The sequence below is a fragment of the Megascapheus bottae genome, chromosome 23, assembly GCF_031878675.1.
Source record: "Megascapheus bottae isolate mThoBot1 chromosome 23, mThoBot2.hap1, whole genome shotgun sequence".
Classification (NCBI taxonomy): Eukaryota; Metazoa; Chordata; class Mammalia; order Rodentia; family Geomyidae; genus Megascapheus; species Megascapheus bottae.
Window position 1 is genome coordinate 20576880 of NC_143531.1, and position 23522 is coordinate 20600401.

The 23522-nt window shown below is 40.9% G+C and overlaps 1 protein-coding gene across 1 annotated transcript in view; it reads left to right on the plus strand.

Annotated features, from left to right (window-relative positions):
* The window catches only part of Dchs2 (dachsous cadherin-related 2), a 139679-nt gene that overhangs the window by 55184 nt on the left and 60973 nt on the right, over positions 1-23522 (plus strand). The window contains exons 3-4 of the mRNA XM_090356547.1: positions 14130-14321; positions 21397-21628. Of these exons, the coding sequence (XP_090212673.1) occupies positions 14130-14321; positions 21397-21628 (424 nt within the window). The remainder of the gene's footprint in view (positions 1-14129; positions 14322-21396; positions 21629-23522) is intronic.

Here is a 23522-nt window from a genome sequence, read left to right on the forward strand (position 1 = left end):
GGAGACAGAGTAACAGAGAAGGCTCAAAGCAGAAAGAAGAGACATCTCTCATTAGGTGCCCCAGAGGCCTGAAGGAAGAGAGGGCAAGTGTTAGGTAAACAGCCTCCCTGCCCTGGGTAGGTGATAATCCTGGGGAAGGGTGGGGAGTTGAGTCGTGTCTGTCTGGAAGAAACAGAAAACCAGGCAAGTGCATCTGTGCTCCGTAGTCTGGGTGGTCAATGCTCTCCGCTGCTTCCAGGGTGGCCTCTCTTTCCTGTGGTCTCCTGGATGATGTAGCATCGTCCCTAAATATCCTTTGCCTCCTCAGAGTTCCTTATCCTGTCTGCTGTGTGAGATCCTCTAGTCTCACAAGATGGCATGATTCTGGTGATTTCCCTGAGCATCTCTTTCTACTGCTTTTCCTGTGCCCTTCTGTCTATAGCTCACAAGGGACCTCTTAGTAAAACCTTTTTGATGACCATAGGAGATGTCTAGTTCCTTACAAATGATGTGTAAGAAATGCTATACAGGTCTATCACTACACATCTGCACATAAGGTAAAATAAAATTAAAAATAGGAATGATAAGATAGACACAGCATTTAAGACTTAAACATAAGAAAGATAGAAATAAAATCAGGAGAAATTTAAACGTTGGTTAAATTCGTGTTTCTGTGTTTTTCTCCTTCTGGCTATGTCTAGCTTATCCATCTGAAGAGACCTTGGTGTAGTCCTGCCCCTCTGTGGACTCCCCTTCTGGGCAGGAACTCATCCATATCTGTACCCGAGCCACAGCTCCCATATCTCTCTCTATTCCTAATGACTCCAACTCATGGACCTTTCAGGACATGGGGGTCCCATAGCTGTAACTCTTCAACCCATAATCGATACACATGAGAATCTTTCATTAAAAACATTGCCTTTCTGGCTTTCCGTAGTACTAGAAATTGGTGACCTCCTCTACCAAGCCCCCATAAAACCAGTCTGCCTATGGTTGCTAAAGAAACAAGGGGGACTGTGGCACATGTTATCTCAGTCTAGATCCAGATAAGTGTAGGAACACTTCCAGGTGAGAATGGGGTGGTCCTTTCTACCCACCCCCAGCCAAGGAAGAGTCTTTTTAGGGACTAGGAGAGGGTACAACTCAGAAACATGAGATGACCGAAAGTGGGGAGGAAGTTAGAGTCTGGGCTCCGACATAGGCCTATAAGTCTGTGCCGAGGTCAAAAATGTATGTACAGATCACCATGATTAAGTGTCTCATTAATATTTGGAGGAGATTATTATCAATTTGTTCTGCTAAATGACCGAAATGGCTATCAAATTCCTAAAAAGACTGTTTCTCTTTAGGCTTACTTTCCTCATGTGCGGATTTACAAATAATATCACCTCCCACAGGTCCCTGCTGATAGTCCTTGCTAGGACAAAACAATGATATGTATTTGAGCAAATAAAAGAGCCATACATCAGGCAGTTGAACAGCTGCTAAAGAGGACAGTGTTCTTACAGGGGGAGCCTTTCACCACACCCACATGAGCTCATGGGGGACCGTAGCCTCCACTTCACCCTGCTAGCAGCTGTCAGGGAAGGGAGGGAAATGGTTCCATTGCTGAATTGCTGTATTCCCTGTAGGGAGACAGCCAAAACAGATTCAGCTCATTGGAAACTATTCCGTTCTTTCATTCCATGCTCGCATTTCCCCCTGACTTTAGCTCAGCAAGCAACGCGATGGGCAGAGTGCCAGTTGTTGACAATCTTTCTTTTCGCTTCTTTCCCTTGCCTTTAATTCCTAAATTAATTTTCTGGGTATGTATGTTAGACAAGACGAGCACTTCATGTCTGTGGGTATTCATGGCGTAGTGAAAGGCCTGGTTGTAGATAGGAGAAGGGAAGTTGAAGTTGAATGAAAGTCCGATCACAGTGAATGATGACTTCGTTTTGGGTAAAGGAAACAAGTGGCTGGTGAGCTTAGAAATGCTCCTTGAATTACGGCCTCATTCTTTGGCAAGTATCCTATTTCCCTTGGCTCTCCCCACTCCAAGAAAAAAAAAAGTTTGTTTGGAGTTGTCTTTTTGTCTTCACTTTTATTACACTCTGGGAATTTTGTGTTTTGTGCTTTGCTTTCTCAAATGTTGGAGGCTCAACTTCAGGAGAATCATGTGCAGTGTTAATGTGTTCTGACTGGGTAGAGTTTAAAGAAATACCACATTCAAGGTTAGCACTTTTGTTTTCAATCTTGAAAAGGTAGATTTATAAATGACTTAGAGCATAAATCCTCTAAATATGTAAAGATATTTTTCTGAATTGGAATACACACACACACACACACGCACGCTGAATTTAATTATTGGTTTAAGAAATATTTATTGGTTACTTCCCTTCTGTCTTCCAGAAGCTGAGATAATGGCAGTGGACAAGATACAATGCCTGTCCTAGGAAGCTTGCAGAGGTTCTAAATTGAACACTCAAGAAAGTAATAAGACCATTTCAGATATTTAGTGCAAGGAAAAAAATTAAAGCTAATGTAGTCATGAGGGTCTCAGCAGGAAACAGGCTTTAATCAAGTTAGGATATTTTGAGAAAAGTTTAATACAAGTTCTGTTTGCAAGGACAAGGTAAGGAAACTTCATGAATTAATGTAGTGCTCTGGGTCCAATAATAGAGGGAAACCTTGAAACAGGGGATGTAGGTACTTGAGGCCAAAGAGGAGGGCCAAGTAGAGAGGGCTTTCTCAAGATCTCTGACCTTTAGCTAGCCCTTGAGTTTGTGCAGTGAAGGAACTTAAGTCCCCAACCTTGCCAGTCCCCAATGGGGATAAAGGAGCTGAATGACATAATCCATCACACAGATGAGCTTTGTAGGGCACTGGGTGGGTATGTGAAGGGGGGAGGAGCTTGTGGCTCTGAGTGGGGCAGGAAAATGGGCCATCATGTGGAAAATGGGCTATCTCGTAGAACTTACATTGTTCTCAGATCAAAACATGGATGTCCTTTCTGCTTCAAAGCTACTCTGAGTTGATTTAAAGTGAGAAAAAATAGATTTCTGAATAGGTAACTAGCAACATAAAACTAGATGTAGGTGCCAGAAGTTGTGTATTATCTACACTGTGACTCTTCCATTCCATTTGAGCACAGGAAGAAATTGCTTCTATTCTTGAAGATGGGGAAACATTTCAAGCCCAAGAAAGTTCAAGAAATTTCAAGACAGGCTTAAGGAAGAAATAGATTGTTAATTGCTGGAAAGGAAAAAGGCAAGATCTCAGGAATTTGAAATGTCATTAGCTAGAGTACACAGATGGGACATGTGTCAGGAGCAAGTTGCCTGCAGTAGTTGATGATAATGGAAACCTTTTAGAATCTGACTTGGTAATAAAATTCTAAATCCCATCCAGTATTCAAATTATATGTTTTTGCTAGCTGTCTTTCTCCCCCTCGTGGTTTTTTCCTTCTCCTTTCCCTTTCTCTTTCCCACTTAATTTCTCTGTGTCTCTTAACAAACGTTTATGGAGCATCTTTAATTTGTATAGGTGCAATGAACAAACAGAAACAAGGTACAAGCACGCCTCTGTCAGGGAGTTTTGTTTCAATTTCAGCACCCGAGACATTCCTAATTTAAAAAGGTAACGATAATAGCAAATACCTACAGGAACAATGCATGGCAAGAAGGAATGACTAGAATGATCTCCCATGATTTGGCTTGACCAAGCTGTGTGTGATTGTTTACAAGTGCTCTTTTTTTCTGAACTTCGACATTGATGGCACAATCTACTGCATGACAAGGCAGCGTGCGATCTCAATTGGGCATCCGTTGTGGAAGGCCTATATTAGTGCAAGACTTACTGACATGGAGCGTGATTTTCTTCCCTTTGTGGAAACACTTTCTTCTCCTTTCTGAGATCCAAGACCCTCTTAATGGTGAGGAACTGAGAGAGTCAGCCAGAGGGATAGGAGAAAAGAAATGCTGAAGCATATGGGGGGGGGGGCAAAGCATCATTGGTTCCTCTGTAGAACAGGTGAGAAATATGACATTTTCCCTCTGTCCTCAGAGATGCTTCTGTATAGCAATGTGCCAAGGGTTCAGTTTCCCATGTTGATGAGATAGAATTCTTTATGAATTTCCCTTAAATTTTCCCATTTTAACTTTAGGCTAGCTTAAGGCAATAACCCATATGCAAAAATAGGTGTCCTATATTAGAAATATAGGGAAATAGGTTTCCTTTCCTTGCTTAACATGCATAGTATAGATTGTTCTTCTATTAAACTCTGTCTACAGGAACGATTAACCTTTTTGGAAGGAGTTTCAGGGCTGTTCTTAGATTTGCTCATTAAACATAACTCAGGCATCATCATCCTATGCAAATTAGTATAATCATTGGGCACCAGATGAGATGATGTTATTAATGAGACTTTAAAATGATCTGGCTGACTGTATTCCATGTGAGAGAAGTGTTTTAATTTGCATTTTTATCACTAAAAATTTGAGAAGGTAATCTTAAAATTTCATTAGCATTAACTTTCTCATTTTTCAAGGAAGACGAAAGATGTTGATCAGAGTCCCTGAGAGACAGTCCATGACACCAGGGGACATGAGAGACGAATGGCTCTTGGTGTGGGTGGGAGACACATTATTGTCCTCTCCCACTCACTGGAGAAGGTTCTGCTTGGACTGTACCTGTGCAGCTTGCAATCAGGCTTTGCAGCATCCTGGGGAGACTACATAGAAAGCCCCACAATAACACAGTTGATGACTGTCAATCTGTGTTCTTACAAAGAAAGAGACAACAGTGTGAATACTCAGAAATAAGTATCTGGAAGGACAAGACATTCTTGGGAATTTAAAAAAAAGTCATAATTATTTGTCAACAAGGAGAACAGGTCTTGTATGTGTATTTGGTTAGGAATGTCTACTTTGACAAGATTGAGACTAAAATTCACACTTACCCTGTAACCTTTCTCTGCACCACACTTGAAGCCTTTGAGTTCGTGATATTTATGAAGCAAGTAGGGATTGGTGGGAAACAGGAAGAAATCTGTTAGCCTTCCTGGGCAAGTCCGTAGAAGTGTGGGGCACCTGTGGAACTAAAACTTAGGATGGGTATGGTCATTTCTGTAACCAGATGTGTAACCAGTTAGAAGGCTACTATAAAGAAAGATCTAGAAAACCCATCCCCATGCACAAAGACTCCTTTGACCAAGAATTTGGGTATTTCGTTGCGTACTTTGTCCACCCCATGTGGCTATTAGGAGATTTCTGAGACCTTAGCGTGCATGGGACAAGGTCAGGGTGGCCTGTGTCTTTGAGAGTGTGGGCCCCTCATAGTTCGTTTACTGATTGGTCTTCCGTGCATTCACAAGGTAGAGCCTTGGGTTCACATGTCTTGGAAAGAGGAGGCCCAAGAAGAGGGAAACCTCAGACCCAGATGCTGATCGTGTTCCTTCCCCTCAGTCACGCCTATCCCAGATCCAAGATTGGTTGGCGGAAACTCTTACATAAGCAGTCAGGTGTAGTTGGGAAATTAGCAATAGTGTCCAACGTGATAGCCAAAGAAGAAAGCAAGATGGGATCCGTGCAGTGGATCAAAAAGGATTTCCTTTCCACAGATGATATTGTGACTCTTCGGAGCAAATGCTGCATAATGGTTTTGTCAGTGCTCCAGAAAGTTCTCTTGTAGTAAAACGTCATGAAATGAAGGAATTTAATCACTAACCTTCACGTGTAGTATCGGTTCTTACAAGGGAAGCACGAGGGGCTATTATTTCAATTTCTAGCTACAGTAGTGTTGTTTTTGCTCCTTTTTCCCCCCTCTCTATCCACAAAGTATAGCATCCTAAAATCCAGTCACTGCCTCTTATTCAACAAGACTACCACTCTGCTCAGGCTTTACATCATTTTGCCACAGTTTAAAACGTACCTTGAATCAAAGAAGCTTAACTAACTGGTTTCTTCCCATATGTTTCTCCTCTGTCAAGAATCCCAGGGCCACTCTGCATGTTGACCACACTGGACACCGTCGTTCCACATATTCTGTCTGGTTTTCTGTTGCCTTTCATGGGAGGCTAGGTCCTGTCTCTGTTACTTATGTAGCCAGAAATGCAAATGGTAGCCCTTCATGTTTTCCTTATGAGTTAATCAGAGTAGTCCCCAAAGTCTGTGTGGTACAAGAAGGAAAAATATTTGAAAAAAAATCCCACACTTATTCTGGGTGAAAATCAACACAAGCAGCTGTCAGTGAATTGGAAACAGGACCTTAGTAGTGGTATCTACAGAAAGCTTAGAGATAATTTGATATGAAATGCAAAACACAGATACTTATGGAAAAACACTGACATTTATGGTGAGTGGATAAACAAAGTACGATATATAGAGTCGAGCCAATACTATTCAACATTGCGAAAGAATTTACAACAGAGCATAAAACAGCAGGCATGCATTTCAGAACTTTGTTGAATGAAGAAACCAGAAACAAAGCACATGTGATTTAATTTATAAAAAGTTAAATGACCGGCCAAATTAATCTATGCCAGTCAAGATTACAACTGTGACTGGTTATAATATCTGTGTTGTGGTGGGAGTGGCTAGGAGAGAGAGAGAGAGAGAGAGTAAAGAAATGTCTGGGATGACTGACACACTTAGTATTTTCATTGGTGTATTGATTCGATGCATATGCATTTTTGCAGACAGCTATGTACATGAGTCAGAATCCATCTAGCTGTACCTTATGAGGAATGCACCACTCTGAAAATAAACTGTGCAATGATAAATGAGGGGGAAGGTTTGGATTGATAGAACAAATTAAGAATTCCAGAGTTTCATGCAGTTGGGAGATCACAGGTTGAGACCATGGCACAATTGGACAGGTAGCTACGTGTGTGATGGGAGAGAGCGTCGTGACAGCATTGGAGAGAGGAAAGGTATTTGCAGTCATCATGAGAATGAATTGGGGGGTAACTTTAAGAAGGATTTTAAAGTTGTGTTTGTTTGAAGTAATGCAAAGACTTTCATTATCTTCTTAAGGACACCTAAACCCCAGTAGTCTTCTATCTTAGCTTTCTGAGAGATTTGTAAGGATGTCATAAGGCATGCCCAAACTATGTCAACTCTTACATAACCATACAACAAGTGAAGGCATGGGTTGGGGTGGATGGGTGGTGGATATCGGGAATGTAGTATTCAAGAAATGATCTTGAAGGATGAATCACTTTTTCAAAGTAAATCCTCCTCATGTTCTGTAAGTGAAAAATCCCTGTTGATTTCTTCATGGGTTGTGCATGTAGAATGCAATGCCTCATGTGTTTCCGGGCTTTTGATGCTTAGTTGTAGCAATGTGAAATTCCCTCTCAGTTTCTTCATTCCCAGAGGGCCCCTTAAAATTTCTCTGGCAGCTCTAAACAGTGTGGAGCAATGAAAACCTTGGCTGGATATGCTAGGCCCCTCCAAAATTCCCTTTCTGTGTTGTGCCATTGCTAAACATCAACTCTTTATGGATTCAGCTCTGGTGTGCCAATCTCTTTGTCATCAACTCCCTCTGCTGGCCTTGAATTTGCTTCATCCTACCAGTCTCTTTCCTTTATCAGATAGGATTTGTTTTTTCTCCTTAGAAGTTAAAAAAAAAAGCAACTCCAAACATTAACAGCAACAACAACAAAAACAAGATGAAGTTTATTTATAAACATAGGCACTCAGTAAAACTCTTAGTATTTACAATTCTCATTTTCTTTCTAACTTCACCCTTCCCAGCCCTTCCTTGGTCACACTTTGGTTCAGTAGCTCTGACCCACACCACCTAAGCATATTGTTGGGCTCAGCAATAAGATATCCTTCAAATAATGTGTTTTTTTCTCTCTTACATGCAAAGTACATCCAATATGTATTTCTATAAACTGTCCCTAACTCTGAACAGATTTGTGCTTATGAGTTTTTTTCTATTTTTGGCAGGTTATAATGTTCAAATCTTGCATGCCATCTGATTGAAGGAATGATTAAAAGCCAAAAAGGAGGGGTGGGTAGGTAAAAGGTGAATGATTGTTAATAGTTCTGGGAAGAGGACCGTATTTTCAAATCAATCCAGGATGGAAAATCAAACTTTTTCTCAGGCATGACAATCTAGCATTTATAGCTCTGTTTCTCTTTCCAGTTTTCCCCAAAGACAAATAACATGAAATAGTTATGATGTTTTGGAGACATGGATAAAAAAATCTCTGAACTCTGAGGGTTTGTGCCGAGAGTTCATCTGTTTCCTATTGCCCTTTACCAGCTGAGGAGGTAAGATTCTTGCTTAAAAAATTGAAGATGTCAAAGGAGAAACTCTCCTAAACTAAAGCTTCTTTAGTTCTTTTCTCTGCATATACAAACCTGTGCACACTCCAGTTACTAACCTCCGGTTAGTATAAAAACTTAGTACACTTGGGGGTTTGCACGTGGTGTGTGTGTGTGTGTGTGTGTGTGTGTGTGTGTGTGTGTGTGTTACTGATATTGGGATTTGAACTTAAGGGCTTGTCCTCCTGCTTTTTGGCTGAGGGCTTATGCTCTACCACTTAGCTACACCTCCATGTATATCTTTTTGCTAGTTAATTGGAGATAAGAGTCTTGCACTTGTCTTCCTGGACTTCAGACCTCAGAACTCGGCTTTCTGAGTAGCTAGGATTACAGACATGAGCCGCCAACGGTGTCTTGAGGGGGTGGACCTTTAGACTCAGGCTTTCATTTTGAATGGGAATAGGGACCTGCTCTTGCACTCATCTAACTTCAGTGAGGGGCAGGCAGTCTGTTGTGGAGGCAGGGTCTGTCCTGGAATGTGAATGGCTGAGGATATGGGGATAGCTTCATCGACACAGGAATCCAACAGCATTGATTTTCCAAAAAGCATCCTTGGAAGTGACTCGGATCATGGGCGCGTTATTGGAGGCATGCCTCATGGCTGAACCCACGATGATGCATTGACATGTGGTGCAGGAGAGTGCCGCCATTGCAGGATGGACAAGGGAAGGACTGGAGCTGGCTAGACAGACAGGATAGGGGGAGGCAAGTGAGAACCAAAAGCAATCACTGAGTTCCTTTCAGCCCATGGGCACTTTCCATGAATCTTCACCGCAGCCTTGGGAACCATTCACTGGCCTCCTCTGACACAGTTCCAGAGTTGTTTGTTGGCTGAGGGTTCAGATTCTTATCAGGGCATAGAGAAAATTTACATATATATTTATTCCAGTGAAGTTAAAAGCAAGACAACAAATGCTCATCCATTTTAGTGCAAGTGTGTGTGGGGATGTATATTTCAGAATCATTTTGTTTTATATATATATTTAAAAGATAGAAGGTAAACATGTCAGATGAGATTTCCAAGAAAAGTGAATATTCCCCCCACTTCCTGCCCACCCTTAGCTGCGTTTCCCTTTCTGAACCTTCTGATACAACTCCAACCTTTCCTCTCACGAGCCATTTCCGTCTGTGTGGTTGTGCTCTACTCAGGCTAGAGGTGAGCAGATGCTCTGAAGTGATGAGCCAGGCTCCAGCCACCTGCATCTCTTCAAATTGAGAAAATGGCAGTTTCAGAATACATTCACTTGTAGAAAGTAAATGCTTTCCCTCTCCTGCAAGGAGTTGACTGTGGATTGAGTCCAACCTACACTGTTAGGTGGTATCATCTAAAGCACAGAGTGGCTGTGAGGGTGGACAGCTGTCTAAAACGAGCAGAGGATAATGCCATGTGAGTCAAAAGTTGTTGCCATTTTGCCAAAATAGCAAGTCATATTTGGTAAGGAGCATGACAAGTATGAGTAAACTGTTATATTTCGATGATGCAATAGTTTATTTAACGGGGGCCTCTAATCTTAGTTGGACTAGTCAAGAGGCGTTGTATTCATAAACTTCTTTGTTGAATGACAGCTCCTTTGTACTAACACTTAAAGTTAATTTTTAAAAGATTAAAACAAAACACAGAACGGTGGGAAGGAGAAAGAGTTCACCAAGGAGCTCTGCTCTTCACTATGGGATGGATAGGCTAGAGCTAGGCTAACCTTATTTCAAATTTTTGACCTAATTTATCAAAGATTCTCAACTTTTGACTTAATTTCTGAGAGATTCTGAGAACAGAAGTGGCAAAAGAAAACAGTCATTAAATAGGATTTGAGTAACAGGTAAGAATCATTTTTCCAAACAATTGTTCACTCAGATAACTATTTATGTTCCTTTCTCATTCCCTATTTATATCCCTTCTCTATTCCATTTTTTGTGGGTTTTCTGCTGTTGCTAGAATAAATGTACTCTCTACTTCATAGTGCAATGTCCTTTTATGGTCTTAGCTCATGTCACCATGCTCTTGTGATTTTCTCTCTTCTTGGCTTTAATAGAAGTCCAAGATCTTACTGTTTACTTCTCAGACTGTTTATCAGCAAGCTGCCTTCTCTCAGGCTATGTGATTCCCACCAGCTCTTACAGTTATTGTTTGAAGAAGTGATGTTAAGAAAGCTTGTGCTGTACAAATCTATCCAGTACGGTGAGTTCAGTCTATGGAGGCTCTGGGGTGGTGGCAGGAGCTCAGGGTGGGGAAAGAGGGCTTTAGTGGAGGCATCCGCTACAGCCGGTTGGAGAGGCAGCCATTGGGTTGGGTCTTCGTATGGAGATGAATGGATTTGAGATTTTTATCTCCAGTTAATCACTAGAAAACTGGAAGTGGAGCTATGGCTCAAGGGGTAGGCAGGATCCTTTTGCTGAAGAGCTCAGAGATAGCGCCAAGACCCAGAGTTCAAGCCCCAGGACTGACAAAAAGAAAAAAAAATTATTTTCTTAAAACTGTAAACATTGACTTTGAAATACAAAAAAACCCCACACAAAATGTTAGTGCACTGTTCACACATATTGAAGTCTAGTCACTAAAGCAGTGCTCGTGTCTGTGTGTGTTCCTTTCCTTCTTTAGTATTTCTCATGACTCTGTGTGTGTGTGTGTGTGTGTGTGTGTGTGTGCTGATCCTGGGCCTTGAACTCAGGGATTGGGCACTGTCCCTGAGCTTTTTTTGCTCAAGACTAGTGACCTTGAGCCATAGCCCCACTTCTTGCTTTTTGATGATTAATTGGAAATAAGAATCTCACAGACTTTCCTGCCTAGGCTGGCTTCAAATGGTGATCCTCAGGTCTCAGTCTCTGGTTAGGATTATAGACTTGAGCCACCGGTGTCTGGCTGGGTGACTTGATTTTATGTAGGAAATGGAAGACTGACAAGGTGTTTTGGTCAGGTTCTATGGAACCTGCCGGTGGGCACGTGTACCAAGGATATCCTACCAGATGGAACTCTAATGTCCTAGGAAAGACTGATGCTGTACCTGTGGTGTCATGGTGCCCCAGGTTTAAATTCAGAGGCTAAAGACATTCACCAAAGCAGAGAAGGCAGAGAGAGAAGGGGAGGTGTTCATGCGGCAGTTTGAGAGCTCCCTGTGTGCCTCTTATAAATCTTGGGTAAATCTTAGGTAAGTGAAATCTTAGATAAGAATAACAAATAAAATGGGCTATCAGCTTTTATAAAGACACTTCCTTCTGCCAGTTATTCATGCTGGCTGTTTACTAGAGCTTCAGAGAAATAAAAAAATACTTCGGAGGAAATATTGAGCTCAAATCCTCTTGTTGAATGTGTTTGTCATTTAAGGATTTATGGTATGAGACATTGTGACTATCTGTGATAAACTTAGATTACTTAGATCAGAGTTTGGCAAACTCTGGTACCTGGGTCAGATCAGCCAACTTTCTATTTTTGTGTCATTTCGTCTTTGCATTTATTTTTTATGATGGAAAAAAGAGACAAGTATTTCATAAGTTAAAGTTACACTGAAATTCAGAATTTTTGGTCTTCATCAATCCAATGTTTATTGGAGCACAGCTGTTCATTTACAATGACCTATTGCCCTTTCATATTCAAAAGGTAGAGTTGAGCAGAGATTTGTCTGTGTCCTGTATGTCTGTAAACTGGATAATTCTTTTCCGCATTAGATCATTTAACATGTAGTCTTTCTTTAATCTTTTATTGTATCTATTGCATTTTCTAGCATAAATGGAAACTTCTATATTTAATTTTTACTTGGTGGGTATTTTTTGTTTTTGTTTTATCCTGGGAATTGAACCAGAGCCTCACACATGCTGGGCAAGTGTTCCTATCACTCAAGCTGCCATGCTCTTGGCTCTTTTTGCCTTTAGTTTATCTTTCAGATAAGGACTTGAACTTTTTACCAGAGCCAGCCTCAGACAAGGCTGCGTCTACCTATGGCCTCAAGCGCAGTGCAGTTTACATGCTTATTTGTTAAGCTAGGTGTGGTCGTACAAGCATCTTGCTAACTTTTTGCTCAGCTTCGCCTCAAATCACCTCTCAGGTACATGGAATTACACACATGGCAACTGCACCTGCCCCCTTTGACACTATATTGTGTTGTGTCTTCAATTACACAGTTTTTGTGGCTACCTTAAATTCTATCTTATGAATGAATTATAATTTGTTTAAAATCAATTGTATCTGACATTATATATCTTCTATACAGATAATCTTCTTTTTCTGTTTTTGTAGCAATACAGAGTCAAAGGAGATGAATATTTTTAGATATAGGTGATTGTTTAACATGTGAATTTATTTCTATATAGTCTATCTTGCTGCACATTTCCCAACATTTGCTATATTATTTTAATGGTTGCCATTTTCTCTTTCATTAATTTGATTGCTATTAAAGTTGAATGTTTGAAATGTTATATCTTTATCTTTCTGTGAATTGTCTGTTTATGTGTCCTCTGGGCTATTTTTGATTGGGCAATCAGTATCATTCCAATTTCTAATGATATATATGTATAGATAGATACATAGATACATAGATACCAAGAGCAGTTACCCTATCTAATGTACTTCTAACGTAGGTATTTTGCACATAATGGGTTAGTACATATTTTTATAGTTACTATATTGTCTTATCCTGTGTGATTAATGTTGTCAATTGTTTTAGTTTTAAAATCCCTATTGGCCTTCAAATGTCTTTCCAGTACAAAGAGCAGCCAAATACATATTTGTGCTTTAAAAGATTTCATTATTTGCATTTGACATGTCTGTGTAGAATTTATTTTGGTGTGAGGATAATATCAAACTTGATTTTTCCTCTATGTATTTTGCCAGTTTTCTTTTCCAGTAATTTCTGTGTATAAACCCAAGTCTCCAGTGGTTTCCTTTGTCATATACAAAACATTTATTTTTACCAGAATCTGTTGCAGGTCTTTCTTTTGTGTTCTATTGTTCTGTCTGCCAAATTCTTTTTTTAGATCATACTGTTTGAATTGTTTAGTTTGAAATACTTCAAAGGACAAGTTCTCCTGTCTTGTTGTCTCATTCATTCGGGCTGTTATTTTTAGGGGTGGAAGAGAAAAACGATAATTGAATAACAGGATTTATTCCTTTTTCCTCCTTTCCTCCCTCCCTTCTTTCCTCCCTTCTTTCTTCCCCTTTCTTCCCTCATCCTCCCTCTCTCCATATTTCCCTTTGTCTCTTTCTCTTCGTTTAGAGCGCCTTTCTCTTATCTGAAGTGCTATGTACCTGTTTACTGTTACTACTAATCAGACTATAAGTCAAAGGAATTATGCTGAGCTTATAGGAAGTTTTTTTTTAAACTTCTCTCTAGTCTATTATATTTTTTTCTCTGTACTTTATTCCCCCTTATCTACAGTTTCTTTCTTTGGTTTCATTAACCTGAAGCCTGCTCTAGTCTGAAAATATTAATGAAAACTTCTAGAAATAAACATGTTTTGAATCACTATTCTTGGTAATGAGATGAAAATCTTGCACTATTTATTCTCCTTCCTATAATGTGATTTGTGCCTTTGTAGAACACCTTCTGTCCAAGAGAGAAGAAGAGAGAGAGAGAGAGAGAGAGAGAGAGAGAGAGAGAGAGAGAGAGAGAGAGAGAGAGAGAGACAGAGACAGACAGAGACAGAGACAGACAGAGAGAGAGACAGAGAGAGAGACAAACACAGACACAGAGACAGACACAGACACACAGAGAGAGAGAATACCAAGGCCTGTAGTATGTGATTAGCTGTGGGTGAGTTTGTTACTATTGTTATGATAACTCATGAGCAACTGAAAAGTAAAAGTAACATTTCTAGTTCATTCATGGATGCACTTTCTTTCTCCAGGTAAAAGCATCAGATGCAGATGCAGGGCTTTATGGCCTTGTTGAGTATTCTCTTTATGATGGCTTCCAAAGTGCCGAGGCCCCTCCAGCATTCCGGATTGACCCACGTGATGGGCGAATCTGTGTGTCTCAAGACATCGATAGGGAACGGGATCTGGACACTTTTGATCTGCTGGTGAAAGCGAAGGATGGGGTAAGTCTTTGGGGATGAAGTTTCACATGGGTTCACCAGAGACCTTCCCCATAATAATAAACTATCACTAATCACGCATCATGTATCTGCCACAGCTTTCCTTTGCTGGAGTTTGTGTGTGTGTGTGTGTGTGTGTGTGTGTGTGTGTGTGTGTGTGTGTGTGTGTGTGTTTAAGCAAATACCAGGCACTGTACCATTCGATCCATTATTAAACAATACTTACCATACACTGACAACCATTCCATTGATAATACCTAACAGCTACTGCATATTACAAATTTGGAGATTAACTAAGCAGGTGTTCCAGTAGCTGGTTTGCTTGAATCTACATTCAACTAAGTTTATCAAGTAATGATTGCTATAGCCCTTACCTGTCAATCTGTTTTTCCTCCCTTTACCTTTTCTCCTGTGATGGTATTTGTGTGTGTGTGTGGGGAGGAGGGGCATGGGGCTTGAACTCAGCCTGGGCATTATCCCTGAGCTCTTCAGCTCAAGGCTACCACATTACCCTTGAGCCAAGCTCCACTTCCCATTTTCTGAAGGTTAATTGGAGATAAAAGTCTCAGGTCCTTTTGTGCCTGGGTTGGCTTTGAACCTAGATCCTCAGATCTCAGCCTTTGAGTAGCTAGGATTGCAAGTGTGAGCCACTATGCCTGGCTGTGATGGTATTTTTGTAAAGAAATCAGGTCATTTGTCATGTAGATCCCACAGGCTGAGTTTGATCAATTGTGTTTTGGGGATTTACTTAATTTGTTCTTTTCTCTCCACTGTTTTCTGTGAGCTGGCATTTAGACAACAGACCTGATTAGTTTTAGTTTCATTTAGGAAATGTTAGATGTTCTCATTGTTCCTTAGGGGCTGCAGAATGAATTTCCAATTCTATTCTTCCATTTACATTTCAACCTGAGGCCAGGTATCATATCTGATCTTGCAGGTGCACAGCTTGTTACATAAGCAAATAATTTACCTCCTAGAAGGCCCAATCCCTCATTCTTTCCAGGGTGAACCTAGGCCACATTTAGTTTTGTTGAAAATCTTTTAAGTACCTCCTGTTGAGCTACCAGTGCTTCAAGGGCTTCTGGTTCTCTGAGGGCTCGTTTTCTCACCTTGGCTGCCTTCTGGCCTGGGGAGGCGATCACAGAGTAAAACAGGAAGGGAACAGGAACCCTTCTTGAAGCAGGACCTGGTATGAGGGAGGGATGTATCCTTAAAACCAGTTCTAGAAGACTCTTCCCCCTCCCTCCAACATAGGCTGTGAAAACTGCCTTCGCTCTGCCTGGATATGTGCATGTGTGTGATTGTGTATTTGTCTACCCACGTATGTAATATATATGTACATATAAGTATACATATGTATGCATATACTTCAGGTTACCCAGTATGCAGTATTACAGCACACCCTTCTTGAAATTCTTATGTGATAAATGTGAGTTCCAGCAGGGTGACCTCTGAACCAGCCCCCGTTGTTCTGTGTAAGATACATCCTACAGTGTACATTTATCAGAAGGATGGAATCGAAAGATAAACAGTTGATAATGGAGCAGTAGCCTGCCTCTGAATACTATCTGAACTGCATCCAAGGAGGACATGAATTCAGACAATGTAATTTAGGGCTGTTAGAATTCAGGCCTTAAGGAACAGATTTTAAAGAATTAACTGAACCTCAACAGAAGTCTTTGCACTTTTTTTTTTATCATCTCCTTGACAATCGATGGCATTTTCTCTGATCCTTTCTCTTTGTAATAAATGTCCTGTAGCTCCTTTGTAAGAATTTTTCTGTGAACCCATTTATCATCGGTTTCTGAGAGATTTTTATCTGTCAGTAGAAGAATTTTCCTTTGAAAACACCTTCAGTGTTCTGGTCTTCTTTGCCACGGCTCTATTTCTCCTTGCGGTGGTAGTCGATATATTGTTTTTAAAACTCAATTGCTTCTCCCACTCCGTTGAAATTACTTGTCAGTATTTCACTTTTGCGATTACGGCTGCTACTGTTTATCACATGGGATGAGATGCTGTTCACTTACTTTGTAGAACCAAGTAATAAGATTATACTGACCATCCAGTGGGTTTTCCACAGTAAAGCTCTGATTGAATTATGTCCCCCTCCTTGATCTAACTTCAACATTTTCCTTCTTCTCAGCATTTTTCAAAAGGGAGTTCTCACTCTTTGTGTATATTTTTTATTGCCCCCTCATTTTTTGTTAAATCCTGAATTCTATAGCTGAAATAAGTGTCTAAGTCAAAACTATTCCAATCCATCTCTTCAAGCAAGGATTTGGTCAGACAAATAGTATGCAGAGTAAACTGGCACTGCTTTCTGCACTGTGTATAATCATGATAACAGCCAGCAATTGAAGTCGTGCTAAGAGTGCATGTAGCATTCAGATAAGCCCCAAGAGCAAACTTGCAGTAGAGAAGAGCAAGTAACTTGTTATCCTATTTTCCCCAACGTGTTCCAGTGCTTACCTTTCTCTCCCTTTCTCTCCCTCTCTTTCTCTCTCTCTCCTCTGTCTCTCTGTCTCTGTCTCTCTCTGTCTTTGTCTCTCTCTGTCTCTCTCTCTCTTTTAAATTGCTTACCACCTACCACCCATTGGCTTCTTTTTTTTTTATTTGTGTGGACGGTATTTTCTCATATATTACAAGGATTAATTCTGAGATCTTACCCATAAATTTTCTTCGTTACTTCATTTTTTTTATGTGTGAGTTGTGGGGTTTGAACTCATGGCCTGAGTACTGTCACTGAGCTCTTTTGCTCAAGGACAGAACTCTACCACTTTGAACCACCATACCATTTCCAGTTTTCAGAGCTTAATTGGAGTTAAGAGTCTCACAGGGACTTTTCTGCCTGGGCTGGCTTTGAACTGTGATCCTTGAATCTCAGCCTCCTAAGAAGCTACAATTACAGGTCTGGGCCACTGGCAGCCAGCCATTACTTCATTATTCTATCCCAGAGTTGAGCCTCCTCCTCCTCCCTACCTCCATCCATCATCTTCATATTCTTACCCTGGCCTTGCTTATTAGTCCATCCTTTCTTTTGAATCAATCTCCTCACCATTTTTACCTTGACAAAGTCTTCTACAATATCCTGGAAGACTCCTGGTCCTTTATTTATCAGACTTCTCTGGTTATTCCTTCCCTGATGAAAACTATTGTGTTGCCAGAGTATCCAGGCTGACAATTGCAATACAGACTCTGATAGATGCCTAGATTTTTTACTAAATACAGCGCAGGAGGTGGCGAGGTGAATGGCATCCTGGGTTGTCTTTCCATGAATCTGAGAGAAAAAAGTTCAGACTTGATCCCTAAATTCCTGGTCGATACATCAGATATGTCATTATCTATGCATCTCACCTAGAATGATTCAGATAAGACCTGAACATAATAGAAGTAAAAGTTAAAGTAAGTACTAAGAATGCCAATTAGAAAAGAAGATAGCAGAGAAAGAGAACATGTGACATGGATGCCAAGGGAAGATAATATTTCAACTCATCTTAGTCATCTACTATCCTCTTTTCTTGAATAAGGACTTAAGACCTTGAAGTAGGATTTCTTTCCCACTGATTGGTGCATGTGTTTTTGGCTTCCTGTAAGGTGCTGGTGCCAGAGATTTGCTGTTTGGTTATTGTCTCATTCTTTTTTTCCTTCTCACATCCTCATTCTTTTTTTCATATATTTTTAATGTAATTAATAGAAGGGTTACATTATATTCGCCAGATAGAAGGTGCATTAATTCACATACATTGATACCCTTTCTCATGTTTTGGTCCCTGTTTCCCTCCCCCCACCTCCACCCCTCATCTTGTTTTCCCCCCTTCTCTATCCAACTTCAAATAACCAAATACGTATATATCCAATATATCAGATAACAAAATGAAATACTGTAACAATATGCGATAACCAAGGGACAGCAAAAGAGATGAGAGATAACATAGTACATTAAGGACAACAATCACTCATTATATGGCTTTTGTTCCTATATCCTGGAGGTCCTTTCATTTAGCATCATTTTATATGGTCTTATGTATCTAGGTTTTGTTCTATTATAAATCTCTGCTAGGAGAGCCCAAGGTTTCTACTGATTATGACAAATGAGGGAAACCATTGAGCCTATGTTCCTTTGAGTCTGGCTTACATCACTTAATATGATTTTTTCTAAGTCTTTCCATTTTCTTACAAATGGGGTGATGTCATTCTTTCTGACAGCAGCATAGAATTCCATTGTGTATAAACACCACATCTTGTTGATCCACTCATCAACTGAGGGACATCTGGGTTGGTTCCATATCTTTGCTATGGTAAATAGTGCTGCAATGAACATCATTGTGCTAGTGGATTTAGTATGTCCTTGTTTCTGGATGATTGGGTAAATGTCAAGTAGTGGAATTGCTGGGTCATAGGGAGTTCTATGTTTAGCCTTTTGAGGCACTGCCACTTCCATAGTGGTTGAAGGAGTTTGCACTCCCACCAACAGTGTAGTAGTGATCCCTCCTAGCCATATCCCCTCCAGCATCTGTTGTTATTAGTTTTTTTGATCCTGGCCATTCTAACTGGAGTGAGGTGGAATCTTAGAGTTGTTTTGATTTGCATTTCTTTTATGACCAGAGATGTCGAGCATTTCTTCATGTGTCTATAGGCCATTTTTGTTTCTTCTTCAGAGAAGACTTTTATAGATCCTGGTACCATTTCATTTTGGTCTATCAGCTCATCCCACCAGCTGCAAATTTTACAGGATGCCGTTCCCTGATTGGCTGCTTTTCTAAGTCACATCACTTGTTCCTCCCAAAATCATCAAAGTTGTTTCTACTCCTTTCTCAAAAAAAATTCCAGTTTTGAGGTTCACATGATTAGAATAACCCTTTTTTGTTGACATGATATCCAACTTCCTTTTATTGTTTAGGGCTTTTATACCAAACACACCGTCTTCTTCTTTAACACTGCTAGCAGTTTTCTGTTGCTGTAACCAATTACCCAAGGTAATTAACTGCTAAAGAAAAAAGATTATTTTGGTACATGGTTCTGAAAGTTCCAGCCAGTGACCTCAGGATCACACGGGGCCTCTGGTGAGGCAGTACATCATGGTGGAAGTATCTGGTAGAGCAGGAAGCAAAGAGCAAGAGGCCAGTGTCCCACAATTCCCTGGGACCTAAGCACCTCCCACCAGCCCACTTCTTAAAGGTCCCTGGTACTTCCCAGGAACACCACCTAAGAGTCCTTAAACACATGGACCTTTGAGACACACTCAGCATCCAAACCATAGCAACTCTGTGTCCTATCATTATGGAGTTCTTCAGTAACTACAGGCATCGTGATGTTCTCATTTTATAAGGCTCATCAACAGTAAGCCTGTTGCCCTCCTGACGAGAATGTTTATTTTGGGGTTGCACTTTTTACTCTAGTCGGCAATTCTTCCCCTGTGTGACCATCACTGACTCATTCCCTACCGTTAAAGTCATTCAGTGGAAAAATCTATCTTGTTACACTTGGGCTCTGTCTAAATCTAAATTCTGCACTTCCATCTGAGCAACTGATGGTGCCTGAAGACAAAGAACACGTCTGCCGTAAGAGAGGATGTTCTTTCTTGCCTGCCACCAAGACCATGCAACTTCCTGCTTATCAGCTCCCCTGCTTTCCCGTTCCCATACCTACTATTATACTCCCTATGTCTCTGGGAAATCCCTCCACAGTTCAGGGGTTCAGGATTTTATCTACTTTAGCTGCTCAAAGAGACCAGATCTGGAATGAAGTAGCCAATCCTCTGTGTCTGATATGCTTTCAAGCTCAGAGCTTTCTGAAAGCACAGCCCACCCTAAACAGCGTAACGTGATTAGGAATTCTTATCATAATTTTGAAAATGAAAATGATTAAGATTACATCAAACTGGTGCCTGATTTGTTGATGGAAAGAGACAAAATTAAGACATGCACATGCATGAATGGATATGTAGGTTGTGATACTTGTTGCTGTGTAACAAATTATCCCTAAATCAAACAGCATAAAATAGCAAATGTTTATTATCCCACATGGTTTCTAAGGGCCAGGAAGCTGGAAGCAGCTCAGCTCAGCTTTTCTGCCCCAGGATTCCTCCTGATAGTTTCTAAGTTGGCACAGCCTTGGACAGCAGAGGCTGTAAGAGAATGAGGAAAAATGTGTTTAGGTCTGCTGTCCTTGCACTGTCCTGTGGAACACTGGCTTCTCAGCATGTTCCTTCAAAAGAGGATTCCACAGTCCAGAGGAATGACATGATTGCCGCCATCTTGGATGTCACCTCATCCTAAGTCTTGTGAAGACAGAATTGATACTATAGGCCGCTGAGCATTTTGTGCTGGTCTTGATAGCTGGACTGTGTTTTAACTGATGTCAGATACGTTCAAAGTTTGTGAGTTTGTGAGAAAGTTCAAGTTGTTCTGATTGTCTAGTTCAGCAGTGTCACTGCCACTCAAGACATTTCTATTGGTGAGTCACCAATAAATTGAATTTGGATGGTCCTGGGTCTATCTTTCTTGTTCATGGTCCCATGGTCCCTTCCACCACAATAGCTGGTTCTTCTATAACAGGACTGTTTTTCTGACAACCAGAGGCTGAGGAAATCTAATGATGCTATTTGTGTGTGTGTGTGTGTGTGTGTGTGTGTGTGTGTGTGTTAAGATTTTCTATGTTTCTCACTGTATGTTTCTCACTGTCATCTGGAATTTGTGATCTCCCTGCCTCACACTGCCACATTTTGAGCTCTTAGGTGTGTGCTGCCATGTCCAGCTTTCTTTCATCTTCAAGGATCAACACTGAGGTATAGATAATATGCTATTTACCTGGGAACTCATACTTCAAGGTTAGGAGCTAAACAGCTACATGCGTGCTGTGTGTGTGTGTGTGTGTGTGTGTGTGTGTGTGTGTGTGAGTGTGTGTGTTGTTGCTTCTAAAGTCTATTTTAAGATCACTGTTGATTATTCTGTATCCTAGTGTTTATATATGTACATGTTTTTGTTGTCTCCAAGTCAGCTGTGGGATCATTGTTAATGATTTTGTATTCCAGGGCTCAGCAAAGACCTGTTTGTAATCACTGTCCATTCTTCCCCAGGGGGGGCTGAGTGCCCAGGCTTTCGTCCGGGTGGAGCTGGAGGATGTGAATGATAACCGTCCTGTGTTTTCCCCATCCACCTACGTGACAAGCATCAGCGGGGAGACCCGGCCCGGCACTGAGGTCATCAATGTCCTCGCCAGGGACAGGGACTCTGGGCTATATGGAACAGTGGCTTATGAACTCATGCCAGGGGACCTGTCACACCTTTTCACCATTGACTCCACCACAGGTCTGTGGTCTTGGGACACTTTTCTTGCTCAAGAAGTTTCACAGTCACATAACTACTTACTAGCGGCAGTGAATTAGAAAAGGTGTTCGTTGTTGTCTTGGCATTCGGTTGTGAGGCTTGAATTCAGGGCCTGGTCGCCATCCCCCTCAAAGCTAGTGCTATACCATTTTGAGCCCCAGTGCCATTTCCTGTTTTTGAGTAGTTAATTGGAGATAAGAGTCTCATGGACTTTCCTGAAGCCCAGGCTGGCTTTGACCCGCGATCCTCAGATTTCAGCCTCCTGAGTAAGTAGGATTATAGGCGTAAGCTACCAGCGCCCAGTGTGATGTCTTTTCAGTATCAAGAGTATTGATGATGCCGCTTTCCTGCAGCATGTTGGGAACAGCTGGTACTTTGCTGCTACCTGGGTCTAAGTCAAAGTGTTCCTTATTGACTCAGTTTCCCTGTAGTGATAATAATACCTGTGTTGTGGTGACTTGTGCAAAAGCAGTGGCCAGAATTTCACAGAGCCACCTCTGTTCCATATGAGCATGTGCTCCCGGGAGAGCTTAGCGTCATTTCTTCATGGTAATTTGTGACAGTAGTTCAGGGGTCCGGTAGATCTCCTTCTTGTACACTGCCTGCATTCCCTCATTCGTTTGCTCATAGTTTTCTTCTTTAAAAATGGTATCTCATGTTCAGTGTGAACAAACTGACTCTCCTAGGAGTAATAAATAGTTAAGATAATGCCTTTACTTGCCAATTGCTTTGTTGCTAACAAAATGTTGTAAATATTCGATACAAAGAAACATGAAATTTCTAGTAAACTATTCCAAGACAATGCTTTTGCAATACTTAAAAATGTTCTGGTCCAAAATGAAAGTGAGTTGGGTGTTGATGGCTCATGCCGAAGAGGTTGAGACCTGAGAACAGAGATTCAGAACCAGCCCAGATAGATTAGTCCAAGAGATTCTTAACTTTAATTAATCAATTTTAAGAAAAGCTAACAATATATATTATTCAATCATGTTAAGAAAGTAGATTCTTAGGTGGTCTTACCATAAAAAGAAATGGCACATATATGCACAAATGCTTGTTAAATAACCTCACTTAGCTATTCCACAATATAGACAAATGTTCAAGTGTTACATTGGATATTATCAGTTATCAGTCATATGGAAAACAAAAAGTAAGAGGTAGAGGTGAGGCTTAAATGTTAGCGCATCAGCTGAGAGAGAGCACGAGGCTTTGAGTTCAAGCCCCAATACTAGTGCAGAATAAACCAAAGCAAAATCAGAAACAAAACCATGAAAAAAGAAACACTTTTTTTCCTATTTCTTCACTCTGCTCAGATTGAGAAGTGGGCCAAATGTACTAGTGATGATCATTCCATCCAGACGTGTGGCCGGGTGGTGTTTATAGATTGTCCTTTTCAATCTTCGCAGTCCCTTTGCAATGACCAGCATGCCTCCCATGGGAATTGCCATCTCCTGCTGCCCGCCTTGCTAGCTGGATCCTGGAAAGTGTCCTGTGGTTTGTGGGAGGGGTCTGGGTGGACTAGTTGTTTATACTGGGCATCTTTACAAGGCACAATTTTCTTTGCCCCAAATAATCCACTCAGGTGGCCCTTTGAACATTTCCAAGATCGGAAGAAAATGCGTGGGTAGGAAATGAGTCTGCTTATCTCAGCTTTTTCAAAATTCATCTTAGCCGAGGACCTTTATCATACGTCAGGCTGTAGGCCCCGCAGGGCTCCAGCAGTTCCAATAATATTTAGGCCAGCCAGTTATCTGCCGTCGAGGATCTACAAGCATTTATCAGATTTTGTTTTTAAAGACATGAACACACTCATCATCATGGAAGAGGCTGCAAAGTGAGCTGTAGTACATTTTGCTTTTAGAAATGATCTCTGTTC